At 39.5% G+C, this 20,846-nt stretch overlaps 1 protein-coding gene across 1 annotated transcript in view; it reads right to left on the reverse strand.

Annotated features, from left to right (window-relative positions):
- RMDN2 (regulator of microtubule dynamics 2) overlaps positions 1-20,846 on the reverse strand; it is a 65,056-nt gene that overhangs the window by 13,697 nt on the left and 30,513 nt on the right. The window contains exons 6-7 of the mRNA XM_086461849.1: positions 15,164-15,262; positions 13,389-13,442 (exon numbers count right to left, since the gene is read on the reverse strand). Of these exons, the coding sequence (XP_086317975.1) occupies positions 13,389-13,442; positions 15,164-15,262 (153 nt within the window). The remainder of the gene's footprint in view (positions 1-13,388; positions 13,443-15,163; positions 15,263-20,846) is intronic.

Genomic DNA, 20,846 nt, shown 5'->3' on the forward strand with positions numbered 1-20,846 from the left:
AACTTGTGTAAATGATTTTATAATGTTCTCAGGAAATGTATTGCAGGGCTTTGCAAAATTAACATCAGGATTATTCTCTCCTAATGCCTAATCTAAAGTTAGGCAATTACTACTTGTCCTATGAACAGAGGATTTTGAGAACAAGGTTTTGGGTATTTTTTTTGCTGTCTTCTCTGCAATAGCTTTTTACGAATGTGAGTACTCCTTTAGTCGTTGCTCCTGCAGACTAAACAAACCAAATTCTTTCAGTTTTTACACACAAAATGATGTTGCCTAGCACTCTCATCTTTCTTGTCTCTCTCCGCTGGACTCTTTCCAATTAGCCCCCAACCTTCTTGAAGTGTGGTGCCTGAAACTGGATATAGTATTCCAGCTCAGACCTCATTAGACGTTATTAAGCCTAATTAGAGTAAAAGGTTATTTCATGTGAATTTAATGGGGAATGCTTATTTATTCAGTCTAGTATGAAATTTGCTTTTTCACAAAAACACAACATTATTGACCCATGGTTATCTTGCCATTCACTGGAATCTGCATGACCTTTTCCACAGAGTTACTACAACTAGCCAGTTCTCCTCCATCCTCTGTTACTTATTTGCCCTTAATGAAGAATTCTACTTACTTCACCTAATTTCAGCAATTAATTTAAGTAACTTCTTGTTCTAATCTATTCCTCTGATACACTTTCAGCCTTTATTGGCAATAATTGCTTGTAAATTAAATATTATTGCATAATCCAATCTATTCTATAAAATATATCAATTAGCACAAAATTCATCTAACTAAAGGCCTCCTTATTACACCCTCCCAGGCGACAGTGAATTGCTAACAACTCAACACAAATTCCTTTTGTAGATCCATTTAAATGATGCTTCCTGCAACCGGCTGTGAAAACATCAAAACCAGCCTTTATCAAAAGCCCCTTACCAAAACCAAGATGCATCACTTTTGCAGCTTCTCTGTTCACAAGTCAGTGCTTCTGTCACAGAAGGAATTATTTGATAGGATTTATCTCACGTGGTGTTTCCCCTTTTCTCTGAAATTGTATGTGAAAGAAAGAGAACTCTGGAATTGACAAAGTAGTATAGGAGCTATTTTCCCTCAGAACAAATATTATAAACAACTAAAATGCGTATTTTGATTTGTGAGGATCTTCAGGATAACGAAAAATAGGAGGATAACAGCAAGAACTCAGAACCAGTTCTCAACTTACACATTTTGTTCAGGGATATCACACAGTAACGCCTGCATGTCTGAAAACATATTTTCAAAGAAAATATTTGAAAAAATGGACAGCCCTACTTTACAAAAAGAAGTCTCCGTACTTGATGAGGAGTCAGGCTGAATTCAAATGTAACTCCACACATTTGCCTTCTTCCAGGCTACTGCATCTATTGCCTTCTGTTGTTAGTAGTTAAAGCTAACTTTTACTATGAGACGCTGCAGTCATATCTATACCTACTCCTTCACACCTGTCCAATTTCTAAATCTTTGTTGAAGTGACTGTAGTTCCCACTTGCCTATAAGCTAACGTCACTGTCCCCCATTGTCCAAAATCCCCCAACAGTTAGTTCAAGATATTGGTGCCACGTGAGTCTTCCTTGTCGTAGCCATAAACTGGTCCATGTTATCTTACACATCAAGTCAGCCAAGGGAACGTGCAGTTGTCCTTATCCAATTGTATTTCCTTTAACAGAAATGCTTACTTCTTCCAGACACACTCCCTGCATGTAGATTAAGATCCTACATTGAAAGCAAATGAAAACTGTCCGTTATTTTTCTACAGACTTTGGTGAATTCTGGATCAGTCCATTGGTGAACAAAATTCTTTCCCTACCTGCTACATTTTATTGAAAACATTGCTGTCCTATACACTCAGACAGAAGTAGTAGGTCTTTAGTTAGTCTATTTTTACTTACAGGTTATGTTATATATAAAAGGTTAGTGATGGCCACATGCTGGACTAGGTTCTCCAAAGATGCCACACTGTTGCCACCATGCTAGGCAACTGTTCAAAGAGAAAGAGCCAAGATTCACAAACTTGACGGAGGTCCTGTAACAAATCCATTAAACATCACAGCTGTAACAGATTAATCTAAACCACTTAATTTAATTGGTCTGATTTTTAATATTGTACTTGATGTTACAAATAAAATATAACTTTAATATTTCATTTATAAATTTTTCACATCTCCATGTAAAACCAACAACAGGCTTGAAGTAAAAAGAGCTTTCTGGAGGCAACAGCTTTTTCTTTAACTTCAACGAGATTCTAATTTTATAAGAGTAAATGTGTAAACATAAACATTAATGATTTTCTTTTGTACACAACTGTGCAAAGTAGTTGATGCAAATATAATTTACTATAGAAACATTTTGTTTGTTTGTTTTTGCTACACCCAGTTCTGTGCTGGCATCACATACTAGTCAACTAATCTTTCAAAGATGGAGATTTATGCATTTCACGTTCTAACTCCCAGGATGTCCAGGGATGTCCAGGATCTTCCTGTTTAGAGATCAGACTCACAGCGTCAGCAATCTAAAATTAAACTTCAGTACAAGATTATAAATAATCAAAAATTAATGCATCATTTTAATATCATAATTGCCAGACGCTTAAAGGCCACGATCCAAGCCAAGCAAAATCAATGACAGTTTTCCCACTGACTTAGCTGGAATTCACACGCAGTTCCCAGTCGCTATAGATTTTCATTTTAGTTTTGCAGTTTTATCACAGCATGAAGAGTTAAAAAGTGCATAGTATCACAGCTTCAGTGTAAGAAGTAAAGCCTCTAAGTCTTTCTGGGCCTCTTTATCCTGAAAGAAACAGACAATCATGCATCAACTTCGATAGGATAAATCTCTTCATTTGCCTAATACGTGCCGATCTGCATTTCTTTACTAACAACAGACATAACACACAACTGCAACAGCCCCAGAACGTACAAGACTGCAGGGTAAGTTCATTTATCAGTGGTCGCAAAAATAAAGTTTGAAGTGAAAACAAGAGCCAGATGGCAGCCCTCCCTTCACAGCTCTGTTCAAGCACTTACAACGTTAGCCACAAGCAGCCTGCTCAGCAGACCAGCAAGCCTTTCGGCTTAGGCCCTAACTTCTGTTGGTGTGCTTTGCATGAAGTGCTCCTTGCCTTATCCATCACGTAACCTCGCAACCTGACTGCACGCAGTCTTTCTAAAGAAATTTCCATGATGTTTGCTAATGATTTATCATGCAATTAACGAAAAAAACATTAGGAAATTTAATTAATGACATGGTTAGATTGGGGTTTCGGTGCATACAGCCATACCTACCTGTAATAACCACCATGGACTGACTACACCCTTGGTATCTTCCGTACTGGTGTGGGCGGGCTCTGCCTATGCTACTGGGCTCATAGCAGAGTGGAGCCAACGGGGGAGCAAGAGGCAAACAATCTGCTATGCTCAGAGCCAACACTATATAATACCTCCTAGGACAGAAGGAAAAGGCTCCTTTTAGGACAACGTATAAGTGTGCAGTTTGCACAGGGCTTCAAACCAAACCCAGCCCACAGACTCTTTCACAGGTAACCAGTGACATATGTTTTGGCTATTCCACCTAGAGTCTGTTTGGAAAGGGGTACAGGCACATGACCGTGTAACCACAGTACAAAACCTCCATTATTCTACTTATTTTTGAAATGTCTCCTGGATATAATCCACTTGCTTTACTTGCCACTGCAAAACTTCTAGCTTGCAAAACGCACCTTGGTTTAAAACCACGTTTCTAGAAAGTCAGCACCTCATATCTGCAGGCTGGAAAGGGTCCAAACGCCAAACACATGCACCCACGTGTACTTAGCAGTGCAAGTGAAAAGCACTTGCATATCACAAATTTTGTGCGAGCATTTCTAATGACAGAGACCAGTATTTTTTTCCCAGATAATGCCACAGGCAATTCTGAAAAAAAATACTGTAGACAGACAGTGAAGTAATCACTGAATTTCAGGATCACTTCATTATCCAATCAACCAAAGAGCTGGAACAAAATACAGGACATTTTAAAATAAATTTTATAAGTGAAGAAATTTCTGCTTCTCTTTATTTTGGTTAGTTGTCTATAATGTCATGGAGGAACAGAGAAGAATATTGAGATGATAGAAACCACATGCCAGACATGTCAAACTGCATTATATTATTGGTCTGGATTAAGGCATTAATACATTAGCTGGACACTTCTCTTGGAGTCGTTGCCTTGCTCCCACTGGCAAGAACAGGCTAAACTATCTGCCTAATCATTTATCAGAGGCCTTAAAAGGCACGCACTGCAAAGCCAGTAAGCTCTTGCCAAAATACTCTAACAGAAGGAAACATCACACTGAATCCAGCACCCCTTAAACTCCATGTCACTACAGGCTGCCTGCAGCACCAGCCCGTGGCTTTCAATAAAAATTGGAAAACTCAAAATTTGTGCCAGTATGTTGATTAATTCAGGGAAAATACACCCTTTTCTGTACTCACTGTAGTCAACTTGTGAAAATTATTCTAAACTCCATTAAAAAAGTAAAAAGCCAGATACTGTCCTGTTATTAAGAAAATTTCATTGTATCTGGTCCTACTCTTTTCACACTTTTCTAAGCCCAAAATGATAAAGATGCAAGTTTTCTCATATCTGAATGGTGCTCAGCATTTCATGGGATTCTTTACTCACTTTGCAGGATACAGCATTTTAAAAATATATCTCCAAATCACTTCGTATGATCGTCTCTCCTTAGAAGCAAAGGATTATATTGGGCAATGAGCTTGAAGGAGTTGCAAAAACATTGGGCAGTCTTCCCTGAAACTTCCTCTGGGCTTAGGAAAAAGGACGAAACAAACCCATGATTGTTCTAAGAACTAGCTGGAGAAGAAACTGCAAACGTGCTAAGCGTCCTACCTCTGGTTCCCAGTTCTAAACAAGACTATACCAGTAAAAGCAGGAGTTATTATTGGTGCAAACTACTTAACCGGCTATGTTAATTGAGCCAGTGGCTTCTTGTCAATAACAAGAACTCAGATGGCAAAAGCACTGAAAAAAATCAGTAATGGCATTAAAAACAAAGCTGAGGATGGTCAGTGAAGGGAACTATTATGTCACCTTTGGATAGAGTCCTTCCAGATCAAGAGGTATATTACGCTAAATGGAGAGAGAAGCCACAACTCTGTTCAGTGTACCAGGCTCCAGTTTTAAGGCTGAAAACTTCATTAATGCCCAAAGCTTGACTGTTAAGGAGAAGACAAAGCCATAAATCCTGTATTTGGCCAACTCTCTTCCTCATTGATTTCTGGTCTGTGGCTTTCTAAAAACAAACAATAAGGTCAGCTCCCCCACCACCAGCCCTCCCCGAAGTCAGGAAGGCTTTGATCTCCCTTTAGAGCACAGCAGGGAAAGGAAGAGGTGCTGGTTGCAGGAGGAATGCAATGTATTTGTGTCAGTCCCATTTGTTCACCCTGAGGCTTAGTTCAGGGCTGACTGAACACACAGCCATTTTCAACCTTGACTTTCTACTGTCAAGGCTTACATTTATTAAACACTTCTCATATCATTTGCAGAGTTGAATATGAGTTCAAAATGTTCTGCAAACTGCTACACAAAAGGTATTCAAGTATTCAAGTTACAGGGTCAGTGACTGTATTTTCCCCTCTTCCTACTCAGTTGCTTTTCTTTTCTGTTTCACCATCCACAGGGGATATGCACAGGAAAAAAAAGACCTGGGAGGCCAGTGACTGAACAAGGGAAGAGAGGGAGTTGAAAACAAGAGCAAGATGGAAAAGAGAGCTGGTGGGAAAAAGGGAATGTTGGCTTAACTGGAGGTAGTCCACATTTTGACAGTTAATTTCTGTTGAAAAATTTTACTGATAAATACATATATACACACATGCAGACATACACATATAAATGTGCATGTAAAAATTAAATGGCAATTAAAGCAGAGACAGAAAGACAATGATTTTACCTTCCATCTCTGATAATTATTTCCTTATGCACTAAACACACTCAACCCAGGCACTGCACATGTGTGCACTTGTTGACAAAGTTCCGATGTCAACAGAGAATGATACACCCCCATGACCACAACCAAAACGGTTACACCAGCCAACTATAACATAACTGAGTGCAACCACTGCCAAATCACAAGCTGACATGCATCCTGTAGGATTTCATTGAAGTCAGCGGGGCTGCATGGCGTATGGAATGAGCGGAGCGGCAAGGGTGGTCCGAAACTGTACTCTGACATGCAGTAACAGCAATGAGGTGCTGAGAGCCACTCCTGCTTTTGGGTACAGCTGTGTCATTCCTTCACAGCTCCAGGAGAAGTCCTGGGCTGTAACAGAAGGGACTCCCAAACATGCACAAGGATCATTAATTAGAGAGCAATAGCTCTTGTGGACAATACAAATCTATTTGCTAGCTATATGCTATCCCTTCTCAGTTTCACGATAAGACTCTCACTGATGGTATGACTGTAGTAGGCGTTAATTTGCATACAACTGTTTTTCCCCTTAGATATTTCAATAAACCAATGCAATCATCCACTTGCAACCTTCTACATGACTGCTATATGTCACAAGTTAAGGCACTTGACATTCTTTCCTATTTTTAGTATCTTCCTCTGGGGATGAACCATGACTTCTCAAGGCTTTTAGGATCAAGGCAAGCACAACTTTAACATACATAGCTGAAAACAATTCCACATTTTCTGATTATATTTCAAGTGGCGGGAAAAACACCCTTTCACACTCAGAAGACTGTGAATAAGCAGTTCAGCTAGTTCGAGGACTGCTGTTGAAAAACTACTAAATGGCAGAATTCAATTTAGAATGATTAAGTCAAGTAAAATTCTTACCCATCAGTTCTTTCCTAACTTAAAAGACCAAGCGTCACCTGTAATCTGCTTTCCTTTTACTATTGTACACAACACTGAGCTTTTGGTGTTCAAGATGTGCCCCTCTCTCTATCCAGCTGCTGCCCCCACATGACAGGACCTGCAGCACTTCTTTCTGTGCAGTCATCACTGAAACAGCGTGAACACAATCACACCAAGTTACAGCCTCTTCAGAAAAGACGCCTGTGGAGGCTTTCCTTCACCCTGTATATTGACTCTGAGACAATATATTTCAAACTCCTGGAAGCTTGACTTCCCCCGGCCACTCTACAAAACCAATTGCGAACCTCTTCAGCCCGCAGTGCACCGTCACCACCTCCATGAACGCTTCTCCCTCTCTGTCCCTGCCTCGTCAGCACGCCAGCCGAGGAGACAGGCTCCACGCTTTGAGGAATCATCTGTTGATCACTCTTGCTGCACTAATAACTATGCTAAAGCTTTGGTAGGATGTTGAAATGAATACTTGGTGATAAACTAGTCCATTTAATCATAAATATAATAAGCTCAGTATTTATCAGGACAGACTTTATCCTTATGTATGAAACTACTACACTACAAAAAATATCTTCACCAATCTTTGGAATCATTTTTGGAGGGGGAAAAAGAATAAGCAGACAATGCAAACAAACCTTTTGGCAAGAACTTCAAAAACATGCAGATGGCAAATCAGTCTGATCACTTGGAGCAAACAGACTGTATTCTCTGAAGTGCAAAATGTAAAATATAGGAGGTCTCAAAGCCTTTTAGCAGCTCTTTTACGAATAATCTCATTTTTACCAGCATTTTACAGTTTGAAATCTGATCTCTGTAATGAGTTTTTAAAAGGCCCATTCCCTGAGCTTGAAGCATTCATATTCAGTGCAATTGAGGAATAGTTTTTAAAAGTATACTCAAAAGATACTTTCATTTCGGGTTGGTGATAACTATTAGGTAATTCTTGTTCTACTCCACAAACAGTATTAGCAGGAAAGCCATAGTGTAGAATTCAGAATGAACACAAATCTGAATACTTCCATTATTTTGTAATTGAAACAACATGGATTTTTGCTCGGGATATGTAGAACAAATCTAAAGGAACAAACACCCTCTGAAAACAATGAGATTTCGTATTGATAATGTTGAGAAAAGAAAATATTCTGTTTGATGAGAAAACAAAAACATTTTTTGTAAGGCTAACCCAAATTATTCACCATTTCAACGGGTAGTTTTTTCACAAACAGGTCATAATTTGTACCCTTCACTTTAAAAGCAAAAGTAAATTACTTTTTTCTCCTCGAAATCTTACTTAGAAGGACGGATTACCACAGCAGCTTCAAATGAGATCTCAGCAAGGTCTGCTACATATGACCAATCTATGGTGGCTGGAGTAGGCATTTCTTGGAAAAGTGGTTGTGGAAAATTCAAGATACACAAATGGGTCTGTTGTAACAGGGACAACTGATGGGCGCTGAAGTTTATGCTCTGCCCTCTCCTCCATTCCTCTGTAATTCCCATTCCTTTCCTTACACACAATATTGAAATAGAAAATTAATGACCAAGGAGATCAATTATGGTGATGTAAAAAAATGTAAGAAAATCTTATGGGCATGATTTCTCTGCAGCAGCTGCATTCTTGTGTAAACATTCAGCCATGGCTCCTGTCAATCACTGCATTTACCTCCTCCTCCACATGGGCTTTTCTAGAGTTTCAAATGTCACTGAGGCCGAAGGCAGAGTCTTTAACAAGTCTCTGCTTCCTCCCGTTCTACACCTGTAAGAAGTGAACGCCATAACGATCAATTTCTGTAACATCTAAATCTCTCTTACTTGTTAATCTCAACTCTGAATTGCCTTCATTTGCCATTGCTGGGAAGGAGGGAGTGGTTTAAAAATTTAGATAATTTTTTTTTTTTTTAATCACCAATAATATTGTAAAATACATTCTCGGCTTCAGGGAAGTTTTTATCTGCATTTTAAGTAAGACTTTCAGGAACTCTCAGTGCAAATAGATTTGCTTTGCATTATTCCTGCTTTGCTGTCTTCAGCTCTTCCAAGACTACATTTTTTGTTATGTTAACTGCTACTTTCTCAATTAATTTTCAAAAAAGTCATAGAGATCAGAACCTCATTCTCTGCTAGGTTGTTAATCCCTTTGTGGTGAGCTTACCAGTCCTACAAGCACAGAGTTCACTCTAACACCCATGCTCATCTCCAGATATAAGAAAAAATAATTTCTTTACTATTATACTTCATAATCCTACATCGAAACTTTAATTTTCTACAAGTTCCAGCCTTGAAAATACCCAACAATCTTCGTTATAAACAAGAAATTAGCGTCTTATTGTCCTTACAGGCAAAGCACTATGTGTTTCATCAAGCACACTCCTTTTGTCTTTCTATATGCAAGACAAATGCTCATGTTTGTAAATTTAAATTACATTTTTCTCCTCAAATTTTACTAAATAATTTTCTTCCATCACAGTAGTCCACCACATCTGGTTTCAACAGCCCTTCATGTAGTCACACTCAGCCAGGCTTTGAGCGCACTACAAAGTAATGACTCTCAGCAAGGGTAATGCAACATCTACCAGATAAACAGAGCAGCTGTTATGCACTGTACAATAACTCACAGCAGCCCTCGGCATCAGGATCTCTTTTCCTGAAGGGGTGAATGTTTCCCAGGCCCCTGAGGTTATCCACCTGGACAGCAACCAGAGAAAAGCAGGACAACTTAATGTCCTGTGCACCTCCAGCAGTGACATGCCACTCTACAGTATGACAGTATTTATGGCCAAGGAAGGACCGTGTGATGCATTGGGGGTTTTTGTTTAGAGTAGAGAGGATAAAAAGAAAGGTCTCTAAAGTAGTACTGTAACATCAGTTTTGTTTTCCAGATGTAACTTGCACCAAATCTCCTGTATTTCCTTTTAAAATTTAAAAAAAAAAAAAAAATGCAGAGACTGATTAGTTAAAAATATGCCAAACTATTTTTAAAATCTGGTATTAGGACTCACGGGAGTCTTTCAATCAGAACTTGTCTCTTCTTTTACGATTTCTTTGGTATCCTTTTTTAGGTTCATAATACGGTTGAAACTGGCCATCTGATTATTTTTTTTCTTTAACAAGAATTAACTCTGTTTGGAAGTCCCTCTACTCGTTGAATTAAAAACATACTCTGTAAGTGGTAGAACGATACACAGAAGGGATATTTGGATGTGATACAACATTCAAGACAAAAATCGTCTCACTTAACTTGAAATGTTACATGAAATGAATCCTAGACAAAGTGTCAAAGAAGTGCCCTGAGTTAGACCAGCTGAGAATTTGACCCGAGCATTAAAATGAGCTATGGGCTATTTTACTGATGCTCAGCATCTCTGGTTCCCACTGAAGCCACTGGAAACTGTGGATGCTCAGAAGAAATAAAAAGTAAACCATTGTCTACTATTATTTTTCATACTTATGCTGCAGGATGATTTCTATCACGAAATAATATACATTTCCTCATGTGGCACCTTTCCAGCAGCTTTATCTCTCAGTCTGCTCCTGATTTTATGCCTTTATACATATATATGTTTCTCAGTAGAAGCCAACATTTAAAAATAATAAAGGAATTACCCTGCCTAAAGAAAGAGAAAACTCACATGAGAAACTATGATTACACTTGGGAATGATGGATTTCACATGACTGTGACAACATCCCATGCTGCTGACAACCTTGAAATCCTGTGCTGTGGCAAACTGAAAGAAATCATCAGGCTGCTGCTGACCTATGTTTTCTTTTTCAGACCATGAACCCCACCTTTTACAGGCCTGGAGTCAATTCAGGCACTTCATCAGCATCCGTTTTATTACTGTCTCCCCAGCGTCTCTCTAGTCTCATTACAGTCTCTTCTCTCCCTTACACTAACCTGACTAAATATTATTACTATGTACAGCTCCACGCCCTGAACCACTTCAGTTCCAACATGTTGCCCCCCAAAATCAGTAATAGTCTTTCTCTAACACAACAACCAAAACAACAAGTAATATTCTAACTCAGATGGGACTTGAGGTAACAGTTAGCATCAGCAGAGTTTGTGTTCCAGATCTCCATTTTATAGTAATTCCTTTCAGCATGCACTTGGTTTTACCTTGTGCTGACTCCTTTTTTTTCTTCCCCCCCTTTTTTATTTGTTTAAATTGAATTACACACTATTGCCCCAATGCCATATTTCCCTGGACTTTTTTCCTAAACTTAACCCAAAACATATCACAAGTAAACAAGACTAAGCAGACAAACCTGTGATATCTAGAGAACTAGACAAAACAGAAGAGGACAAATCATCCTGTCCTCTTCAGATGGACAGAAGATTTTTGGGGCCCATTTGTTGCTCTTTCTTCTGTTCACAAACCAGTATCATTCGTATTCTCATCAACACCCTACTGCCAGAGTACACCTACCCACCCCTCAGATTGCTCCCAAATTCCTGCTCTCACCTCAGGGTGCCCCCTCCTCAGGAATGTGATGGGGCGTTCCTTTTACCAGGGACTAAGCCCCTTCAGGTGGCCCCGGATGTTCTGAACTCCAGCTCACGTTTAGACTGATGACACCGGACTTTAGAGGCAGTCTTCGCCTCTCATTAACTGCACAGTCTAGGAGTCAGGTGTCCTACACCTATCTTTGCATCTAGCCATCAGGGGACAGAGAGAGGCAGGACCCCGGGGTACCTGGGTGCTCTGTCTCTCTCCACTGAGTGTAGAGGAAGCCTCAGCAACTACCTTCGGTCACCAAAATTTTGTCCAGCTATTGTCATCAAAGGTGAATCCCAGTCTACGTTATCTCTGTACTTTTTCAGGGAGTATTTATGAATATGTTGAATGACTCCCATTTCTGCCCACCAGAAATTTCTGTGATATATGCTTGTTTGCAATTTTACCAGATAGCTTCAGAGTTCATTCCAAGATTACCTGGCCTATAGTAAGTTGCATACAGGGGAAAACAAACAAACAAACAAAAAATCACCAGCACAGTCAGTGCAGATATATACAAAACAGGCTGAGTTCAAGCAATTTCAGCTGTACGCTCTCTCCCTTACACCACTGGTCCTACTTTTTATACAAAGACGTAAGGTACCAAATAACGGAAAATTTATAGCAGTCTTTCCTACGTTCTGTAATATGCAAGCTGAAGGTACATTTCAACAGTAAGCAAAGAATAAAGCAGAGTTAAGAGATTATTAATGTCACTATCTGTATCAACGTGTATTTAAAAAAACACTGAAGGTAAGCAATGACTGCTTAATTTATGATTGGCACATACCGTAATGGGTCAAAAATAAAGGCCACCCAGGAGCAGCTGCTGGTGAGGCACGCAGTGGTCTTTCGTCCCAGCAGGAACACTTACATAAACATGTTAGTGCTCCACACACAGCACATATTGTCCATCAAGTTACAGAGCTATCTAAGGGTCTTTTTCCTTAACTTCAAAGTATTAAATGGGATAGGGCCGATTCGTCCCTGGAATCACCTCTCTCCCTACCACATCTGTTGTGCTCAAACAGGGTCCCTTCGGGTGACAAAGCTCAGGTTTGAACTTGTCACACTCTAGGATGGTAAGACGTTTCCAGTAATAGGTTGGTAATTATGGAACTTGCTTCTACATGGGATCAGGGAGAGTGAACCTTCTTGCCATAACTTGGTTTATATTTGAGAAATTACATAACTTAAAATCTCTCAAATATCTGTAGAAATTTTTGTATCCATACACTAAAAATACTCTAAAGGGCCTAAAAGGGAATCTAACAGTCACTTAGAATAAACTACGTTCCAGCAGATTCAACTGGAAGAACTGTGCCTCCTTAACCGCACTGTGGCCGAAGACAAAGGCAATCCTTAATAACTCGTCTACCTCTGCTATAGCTGGAGGCTTTTAAAAGAATCACAAACCAGAGGCTTTCAGGAGCAAACACAGAGGCTGTGGGACAAAAATCCAGAATGCTTTCAACTGAGAAAAAGTAGGTCTGGGGCAAAATTTCAGCACAGCTAGAGTGACACACTCAGCTTACGCTTAAGATAGTCTAATGAAATGGGTTGAATTACAAAGAGTGCAATTCAATTTCTGACAGCCTCTGACACAGACAAGTCCTTGACAGTTCCCCAAACAAAGATTATTTATTTTTTTTAAAGCTGTTGATACAGACAACTGTAATACGCTAACTTTGAGCTAAGGAAAAAGGAAGGTTCTGTGTTCAGAGGAAAAAGTGAAACATTATGTTATTACCAACAGTGCCATAATGGGTGCCAAAGACAAAGACAACAGTCGCAAGAGAACAAGTTATCACTCTCAATACCCACCTCATTAGTAACTGAGAGAATCGACAGTGCAGAATCACAGTACTTCAGTGCATTGTTTTTCTGGCCAAGATCTTTATAACACTGAGAAGAAAAAACATTTTGTTTCCAATCAGACCACTGTAAGAATACCAGAGTCTACAAATCATTATTTTTAAAATAACATGGTTACCTTTGCCAAATAAACATAATTGTATTTGGAATATCCTGGACGCATTTCTTCTGCCTAAATAATAAAAAACAGGAAAGAAAATAGATACAAAACTTGTACGATGAGATTTATGTGGTCTGCATAACATTTTTAGTAATGCACTAAGCTTCCTCAAACATCAGACTGAATCATCCCTACTGTGTGCACTGCAATCTGCTTAGCACTTCAAAAAACCTCAAGAAAACAAGAAAAACCCCAAACTCAAACCGTAACCCAGGCACATGAGGTGCTGATACTGAACACACAAAAATGTTCTGACCTGCTTGCTCTCCCCTCTCCCTAAGTGCTTTGCAAAGATATCAGATTATTCTATAAAAAATCTATCGGATTCATTCACTTACACAGTGGGTTGGAAGACACTGCTCTCTCTAAATTATTAATATTAATTTCCTCATCAAGGAAATAAACAAGCAACCAACCATTCACACTTTGTGAAATGGGAGATGAACTGTATTCATTAACTTAATAATTATTTTCTTTCACAGACCCATCTCTTCTAGCTCTGGGTTCACCTTTCTTTTCACATTACCATCTTCTGAAAAGTTCAGGTTGTTAAAAAAGTTCAAGATTGTCTTCCCTTTAAAACACATCAAGGATGTAGAAGCTTTAAAGACGAGTAAAAACCTTACTAATTATCTACTAACCAAGAAAGTGCTTTAATCAACAAACAGCTTTTGGGAGAGAAGAATTACATCAGTGAAATTTATAGTAGCTATAACCCTTGGAAGAAAACAATGCTGCTTTCACCACAACCGTGTACCATCAAACAATTGAAAAAGAAACCCAAACAGTTGTCTTTTAGACAGTAATTTCATTTTTGTTGCAGAAGATTACTTAAAACCACCACAAAATGCCCTGAAGCCAAAGCGAACATTTCAAAATATTTCTACCAGCTTTGGAGTTTGACCTTAAAGATAAAATCTCTTAAACTGGGAAGATGGCAACGTATTGTATTGTCCAAAATTCAGAGACTATTCCATCTTTGGATAGACTAAGAACACAGAAAACAAGCAGCTTTTGTTAGTGAAGGAAATATGCTTGTCCAATTCCTCTGAGAAACTGTCTGAAAGTAATTGTAATGATGGAAGTTTATGCTTTCAATTTCGTCAAGTGAAACACTTGTATTTTTCAGCTCCAGAAGTAGAAATGATTCATATAAGACACTGAAAGATAGGTTTATTTTATTCATGCGGTGGTTTTTCAAGTAGAATGCCCAGGAACATGGACCTATAGGACAGAGCTTTCCTTTCTACTTCACTACAAAGGTAATTTCATCTCCACAAACAAGAAAGGCTTCTACTCAAATTCATACTGAGTTTCAATAATGAGAAGAGCTTCAGATCAGAAAAAGGGAGGTGTCACAACATCAAGGTTTTCCTTGCCTATGTTAACCCTCTGTCAGAAACGGGCAAATCATTAGTTATCGTTATGGTTGATTTGTTTCAGTGGCATATATAACTAATCTGTACCCATCTCACATTAAATCCAGTAACTATTAACCACGGCAAGTCATTGAACAATTCCCTAAAACTAAAGAAAGAGAATAAAGATGTTAGCCACTCATCTCCAAACTTATTTTAAAATAGAAAAAAAATCTTAGTAGAGAGCTCTGTGGTATTTAGAAGAGCCCTGGATTTACAGCTACTGAACATAATGTGTTGAGCTGACATCTTGACACCAGTCACATATAGCAGCTGGTAAAGTGTCACAGAGGAAAACCCTTCGATAGGACTTACCTTAAGGAAATTCTGCAGCGCTTCTTCTACTGTTGAAGTTGGTGGAGTCCCAAAGAGAGCAGCAGCTACCTTCTTTTCAATCCAAGACAACTGAGCTATCTATAATAATAAAAAAAAAAAAAAAAAAAAAGCAAAAGTCTTTAGGGTTGCTTCTCGGTTGTGGAGTAAATACTGCCCCATGCCACTGTTCTACCAATACAACCTATTTTGCAAAAGAATCTGTAAAGGAATGTTTTATACCGTTGTTTTGCGAGCTCAAACCTTTGGGATTTTCGATACACCAACATCATTGGTATGAGATTATTCCAATGTACAAATCTTAAAGTACAGTTCAGGTTTCATAAGACCTTGACACTTTTTAAAACCTAAGGCTACAAATAGTGCTTTAAACCTGTTAAGGTTTTCATGAGACAGACAGCTTAGCACGATAGTCCGTGTACTTGACTACTTTTCAACATTACGAAAACCTGTTGCTACAGTCAACATGTGAGTGCTTTTGGCACTTTATTCATTTATTATTGGTACTTTTGCTCATTTATTACACAGAAGGTGGTGACAACCACTGTCAGGAAATAGGCTTCAATTTTTCCTCTTCAAATCTGACAAAGAACACTTGTGAAAGACCCCTTCTCATTTCAGGAAGATGGGCTGCTGCAAAAGGACTTTACAGAACTGCCACATTGCCACATAATGTACATGACTTCCTCCCTTACATATCCTGACACCTGACAGAAACTGCTCTGGTTACTGCCATAAGGTATTTGGCTCCATCACCTAACCTGGCGAAACATATCACACCTCTCTGACGAAGGATGGAGCTGCTAAGAAATGCAATGTTCAAATGGAGCCTGTTTAAATGGAGAAGTGAAGCCACCCCCCTTTGGACACTTCTACTACATCTGTGAAGAAAAGTCAGGACTTTATTCCTTCACATCAGTATTTCAACCACAGCACTGATGGCTCCCATCACAGAGTACAGCTGAGTTTAAAAATGGTAAAAAACAAGGTTCTGTGTTTTCCTAGCAGTTTCTGGCCTGATCTATGCAGAGGCATCACAGAGAAGGGATACACACAAGTAAAGAAAGAGAGCCTTTCACCAGGGACCTGGAGGTGAAATATGAGTCACATAGGGTCATACCTTTTTCAGAGGGGGCTGCAATTCAAATAACAGAGTTGAGCCTTGAACTCAAGTCTGTCCTACTGCTGTAAAAATTAAAATTATTTTGGATAGCTTTAGATTATTCCCACCTCATTCCCCAGCTTCCCAGTCCCTTCAGAGCTGTTGCTTCTCCAGCTAAATCGAGCAATTATTCAGTAGATGTCAGTTAATTATGGTAAAACATCAGAATCCATCCACACCTAATTATCCACAGCCATCAGCCTTCTCTTTTGAACAGACATCAAGCTCTGTGCATTTCTTGTTGCAAACTGCCCCAAAAGACCATTGCAAAGAGCACAGATACAGGCCAGCATGCAACAGGAAAACGCATAGGACCACATTTTCTCATCTGGCCCCAATGACTCTACATACACAAGAGAAACATTGCCCGGAGACAGAAGACATCACGGTCAAGTCTTGCTGGTTGGCTGGCAGGGTCTAATGCCTTCTTTGTTAAATGCCATCAGTAAGTCTTTCACACAAACCCATTAAAAATTATATTCCAGAGAGAAACAATATGAAGAAAATAAACCTTTTTCCATTCTCTCTCGCTCACATATCCCACTCCTGAAGCCCCTTCTAAGGGGATAAAGTGTTTTTTTACAAAACCTCTTCAGCAATCCCAGAGTTCTTATTCACTGAGGCAACAAGATGTTTCCCCTCTCTGCACTGCAGTGCTTTTACACTGTGTTCAAACCGCAGCATGCGGGTTAAAACTTCAAATTGTAGGTATGTATATCATTCCCTCACATACTTCATTTCCCCAGCTACTCTAGTTTCCGAGACATATTCTGTGAGAGATACCAAAAGGATTTTGGCAAAAGTATTGTTTTCTTCACGCCAGTCTACTGCTGCAACGTTCTCTGCTCTTTTGGAAGGGGAAGGGGTTTTCTATATTTCTAGGTCCATCACATCAAGACAGAAGTAGCCTCCTAGACAGAGGAAGAGAGGTGAACAAATGAAGGGAATGTATACGCTTGCTCTCTGCAAGACCACACAATACCCTGGAGACACACAAACACTGCACCGATACGATTACCACACACACTTCTGTTGTTACACAACAGCAAGGAAACTGAATTGCAGTTTTTCCATGTAGAGTTATAATTACCTATTGAAAACACGAGTTCTTCTGGCAGTTGTTTTAGTTTCTTAAAAGATTTAATCAGAACTGATTCAGTGAGGTTTTAGTCCTTATTTTGTCTGGCTTGGATGCTGCTTTGCACTATTCAAACTTTAAAAAGCCCGAACACATGCACTTGGCCATTTTTATATTAAAAAAACCACCAACCTAAACCAATGTTTAAAAGTGAAATGCATGTCTGCACAAAAGTGAGTTTTCTTTAACGTGCACTGGCTCCAGCGTTGTACTTTGTGACTGTTACACAGATAATCTGAGAGCTCTGCAATGTTTTGAGCAGTCAGACTTACATGCCACTGGCCTGATGAATTCATCGCAGCTAACTCTAGCCATCCATAAACAAAGTGCCTAGTTTATACGAGCCGTCCAGGTTTGTGGCATGGCCAATACAGAAAGACGCACTTCCACTAGGCAATCCCACTTCACCTACATCAGCCTGAGATGAACACTCCTCTCTTTCTCTTCTTTCTTTCCTTCAACTACAAAAGGAGCACAGACAGTTATACCCTGTGGATGGATAAAGACAGGCGAGGTGAATGCCATCACAACAGCTTAACCACACCCCACCCGAGTCAGTCAGCACCTCCCTATGACTGAGGGGGGACAAACAGAAAAGATCTGTCTTATGTGAGACACAAAACTGTGTCCCGGAGAAATAATGATGAATGGGAAATTATACCCTTCCCCTAAACACAAACAAACACAGTCTTTAATTTGCAATAACTTTATTAGAATAAATCTTATGCCATGTTCAGTGAAATGGAAACATCATTCCTACTATACCAACTAACTTTATTAGGCATTCTCTGTGTGTGAGCTAGCACAGGCAACAGAAACCCTGGTGTAGCATGCTCTAGTGTAGTGCAAATTTGACTTCTACAGTGAAGGTTATTCCAAATAGCTCAAAGCATATCCGGAGGTCCACACAAAATCAAGTACAAAGAGACTGTAACTGTCATCAGCTTCAGTGGAACCAGGATTTCACTTAATGCATGTTCCAAGAATGGTATAGGACAGCAGGAAATAGTAAGAAAAACAGCTACAGCAGCAAGTAATAGCTACAACAACAACAAAATTGAAGAACTAAGATTGCCCTTGCCCTACAGACCATTTCCAAACCTTAAGTGAGTTGTGGTTTTCTGTGTCTCCCAAGCCCTGACATCAGTCCCCCCAGCAGCCTGAAAATTCACAAAAGCACTGCAAGGAGCACTGTGTATTCCACAGAATACCAGGTTTTAATGGACTGGGTCACTCCAGGAACATCACTCCCCAGCTGCCATACATGAGGAGAGCTAGTCCCACTAACTCAAGAGGACCATCAGCCAACTCCTGAACTTGCCTAGGGCTAGGAGGGAGTAGGTCACCATGACAGCCTGGCCTCTGCCAAGGAGAGGAGGCCACTCTTTAGTACCCCAAAGCTAACAGAGACTGTCTCCTGTAGATCTGTTGAACAGCAACCTCTCATCCATTTATTCTACCCAAATCTCTACTAGTACTGGAGATGGAAGAAAGCCACCCACAGAGCTAAACTGCAGCTGACCGTAAAGTTCGCACCCAGCACACTCCTACCAGGCCTCTTGTTCCTCTGAAGACCAAGACAGAAAATGTGGTTCTCCCCTAAATGCTGGGAGAAGGGATTTCCTAACATCCCTTTCTCTTCCTTAACCTAGGATCAGCAAAAAACACACATGGACTAAAAGACTGGCTGGAGTTTGTGGGTTTTTTTTGGTTTTGTCTTCCATTTGTTTTTTTATGAGATGCAAACCCTGCCCATTGACAGCTCTTCTCACATTCCAGGATGTTGGTACCAAGGAGACTAGCCCACTGGGATTGAAAATCCAGCCAGGATTGACTCGTGGCCCTGAAGGATTTCCTGCTCCGATATTCCCTTGCTAATAGCTCACTGAAGACAGATCACACAATTGTCTTCTGTAAAGCAAAATCATCCCATTGATCCAGCTTCAGTAAAATATTAATGGCACCTACTTAAATATCCCCAGAGAGTTTCTTTTTCTTTTTTATTACAACGCATCAATGCAAAATTGCATTAAACAATTTTGCAATGTTTTGACTTCTGGAAGAGATTAAGTAACTGGACAGCGATTTTAAAACACTGGCTTCCAACACAAATATTCTCTTTCTTGCCAGCTGAGGAACCAGGACAGTCTGCACAGGCATTTAGGCATTTATCCAACTTGAACTCCCTGGGCTTTTCACTTTCCGGTAAGGGGAGCAGACTTACAGAGCACACAGACAAAGGAACTGGGTCAATTTGTTCCCTGATGTAACCCAAACAGATCCTGGGATACACCAGAGATGAATTCTACACATGGCATGTAAGCTGCAAAAAGAAAACCCCAGGAGATCTGATTTTTAACACCCCACTAACATTCACCAGAGGCTCCAATGCAGTTTCACAAGCACACGCTTACTGTTCTGTCAGCCCTGTAACAGCAAGTAGCTGTAAGACTTAACTAGACACGTACTCCATTTTAAAAGGTATTCTAAACATTAAAATACTAAAAAATCCCACAAACATACAATTGCAAAGGATTATCGGATAACTGCACCCAAAACTCTAAGGAAAGAAAACCAATTCCTAAGCATTATGCACCATGGATCAATTCACTTCCAATAAATACTTCTTGCTGATCTGAAGAGCAAAGTAGTTTTCACCTTCCCTTTACAAAAACAAAGCTGAAACTTGAAAGGCTCTAACACTGCACTTATTTTAAATCATGTGAACTAACCCAAGCACATACTTAAAACATTAAACCTTGCCTAAAAGATAAATATGTAACAAAGCCTGTTTTTGTCACAGAAGGCCGAGAAGAAAAAGTTTCATCCATCACTAAAGACATTTTAAATTAAAATTATTTTGCTGCTGTTTTTCTTTGGAATAAGTAACATCGCTTTTACATACTAAACACTGGTTTGCTTTGCTTACTAGGTATTTTAAGTATCTTCATTACAATTATACGGCAATCATCTTTTCCTAGCATTATCACTAAAGCTAGCCTGGAAAAAATTACCCCTATGTAGAAGTTCTTATCAGCTCTGAAAAAAGGAATATTAAAATAACATTTGGTAGGGTTCTGCAGTTATCCATTACTAGTGGTGTTCAATTATTTTTGCTCAACGCATAAATAAATAGCTTGGGGGGGGGTTTACCCCTTGTCACCTCTGCGAAACAAAAATGGAACATTAGAGCTATACGTGGCTTCTGGTACACACAGCAGGTCTCACAGGCAAGATTTTGCCCATCAGGACACCTATGAAATGATTGGTGAAAATCTTGCCTATCCGATTGTGATACCAGAAGTAATTTTCTAACAAGCTGAGATGATACACACATCAGAACAGAATCTTCCTCTTTTGTGTAG

The sequence above is a fragment of the Leptosomus discolor genome, chromosome 2 (assembly GCF_034619465.1).
Source record: "Leptosomus discolor isolate bLepDis1 chromosome 2, bLepDis1.hap2, whole genome shotgun sequence".
NCBI lineage: Eukaryota > Metazoa > Chordata > Aves > Leptosomiformes > Leptosomidae > Leptosomus > Leptosomus discolor.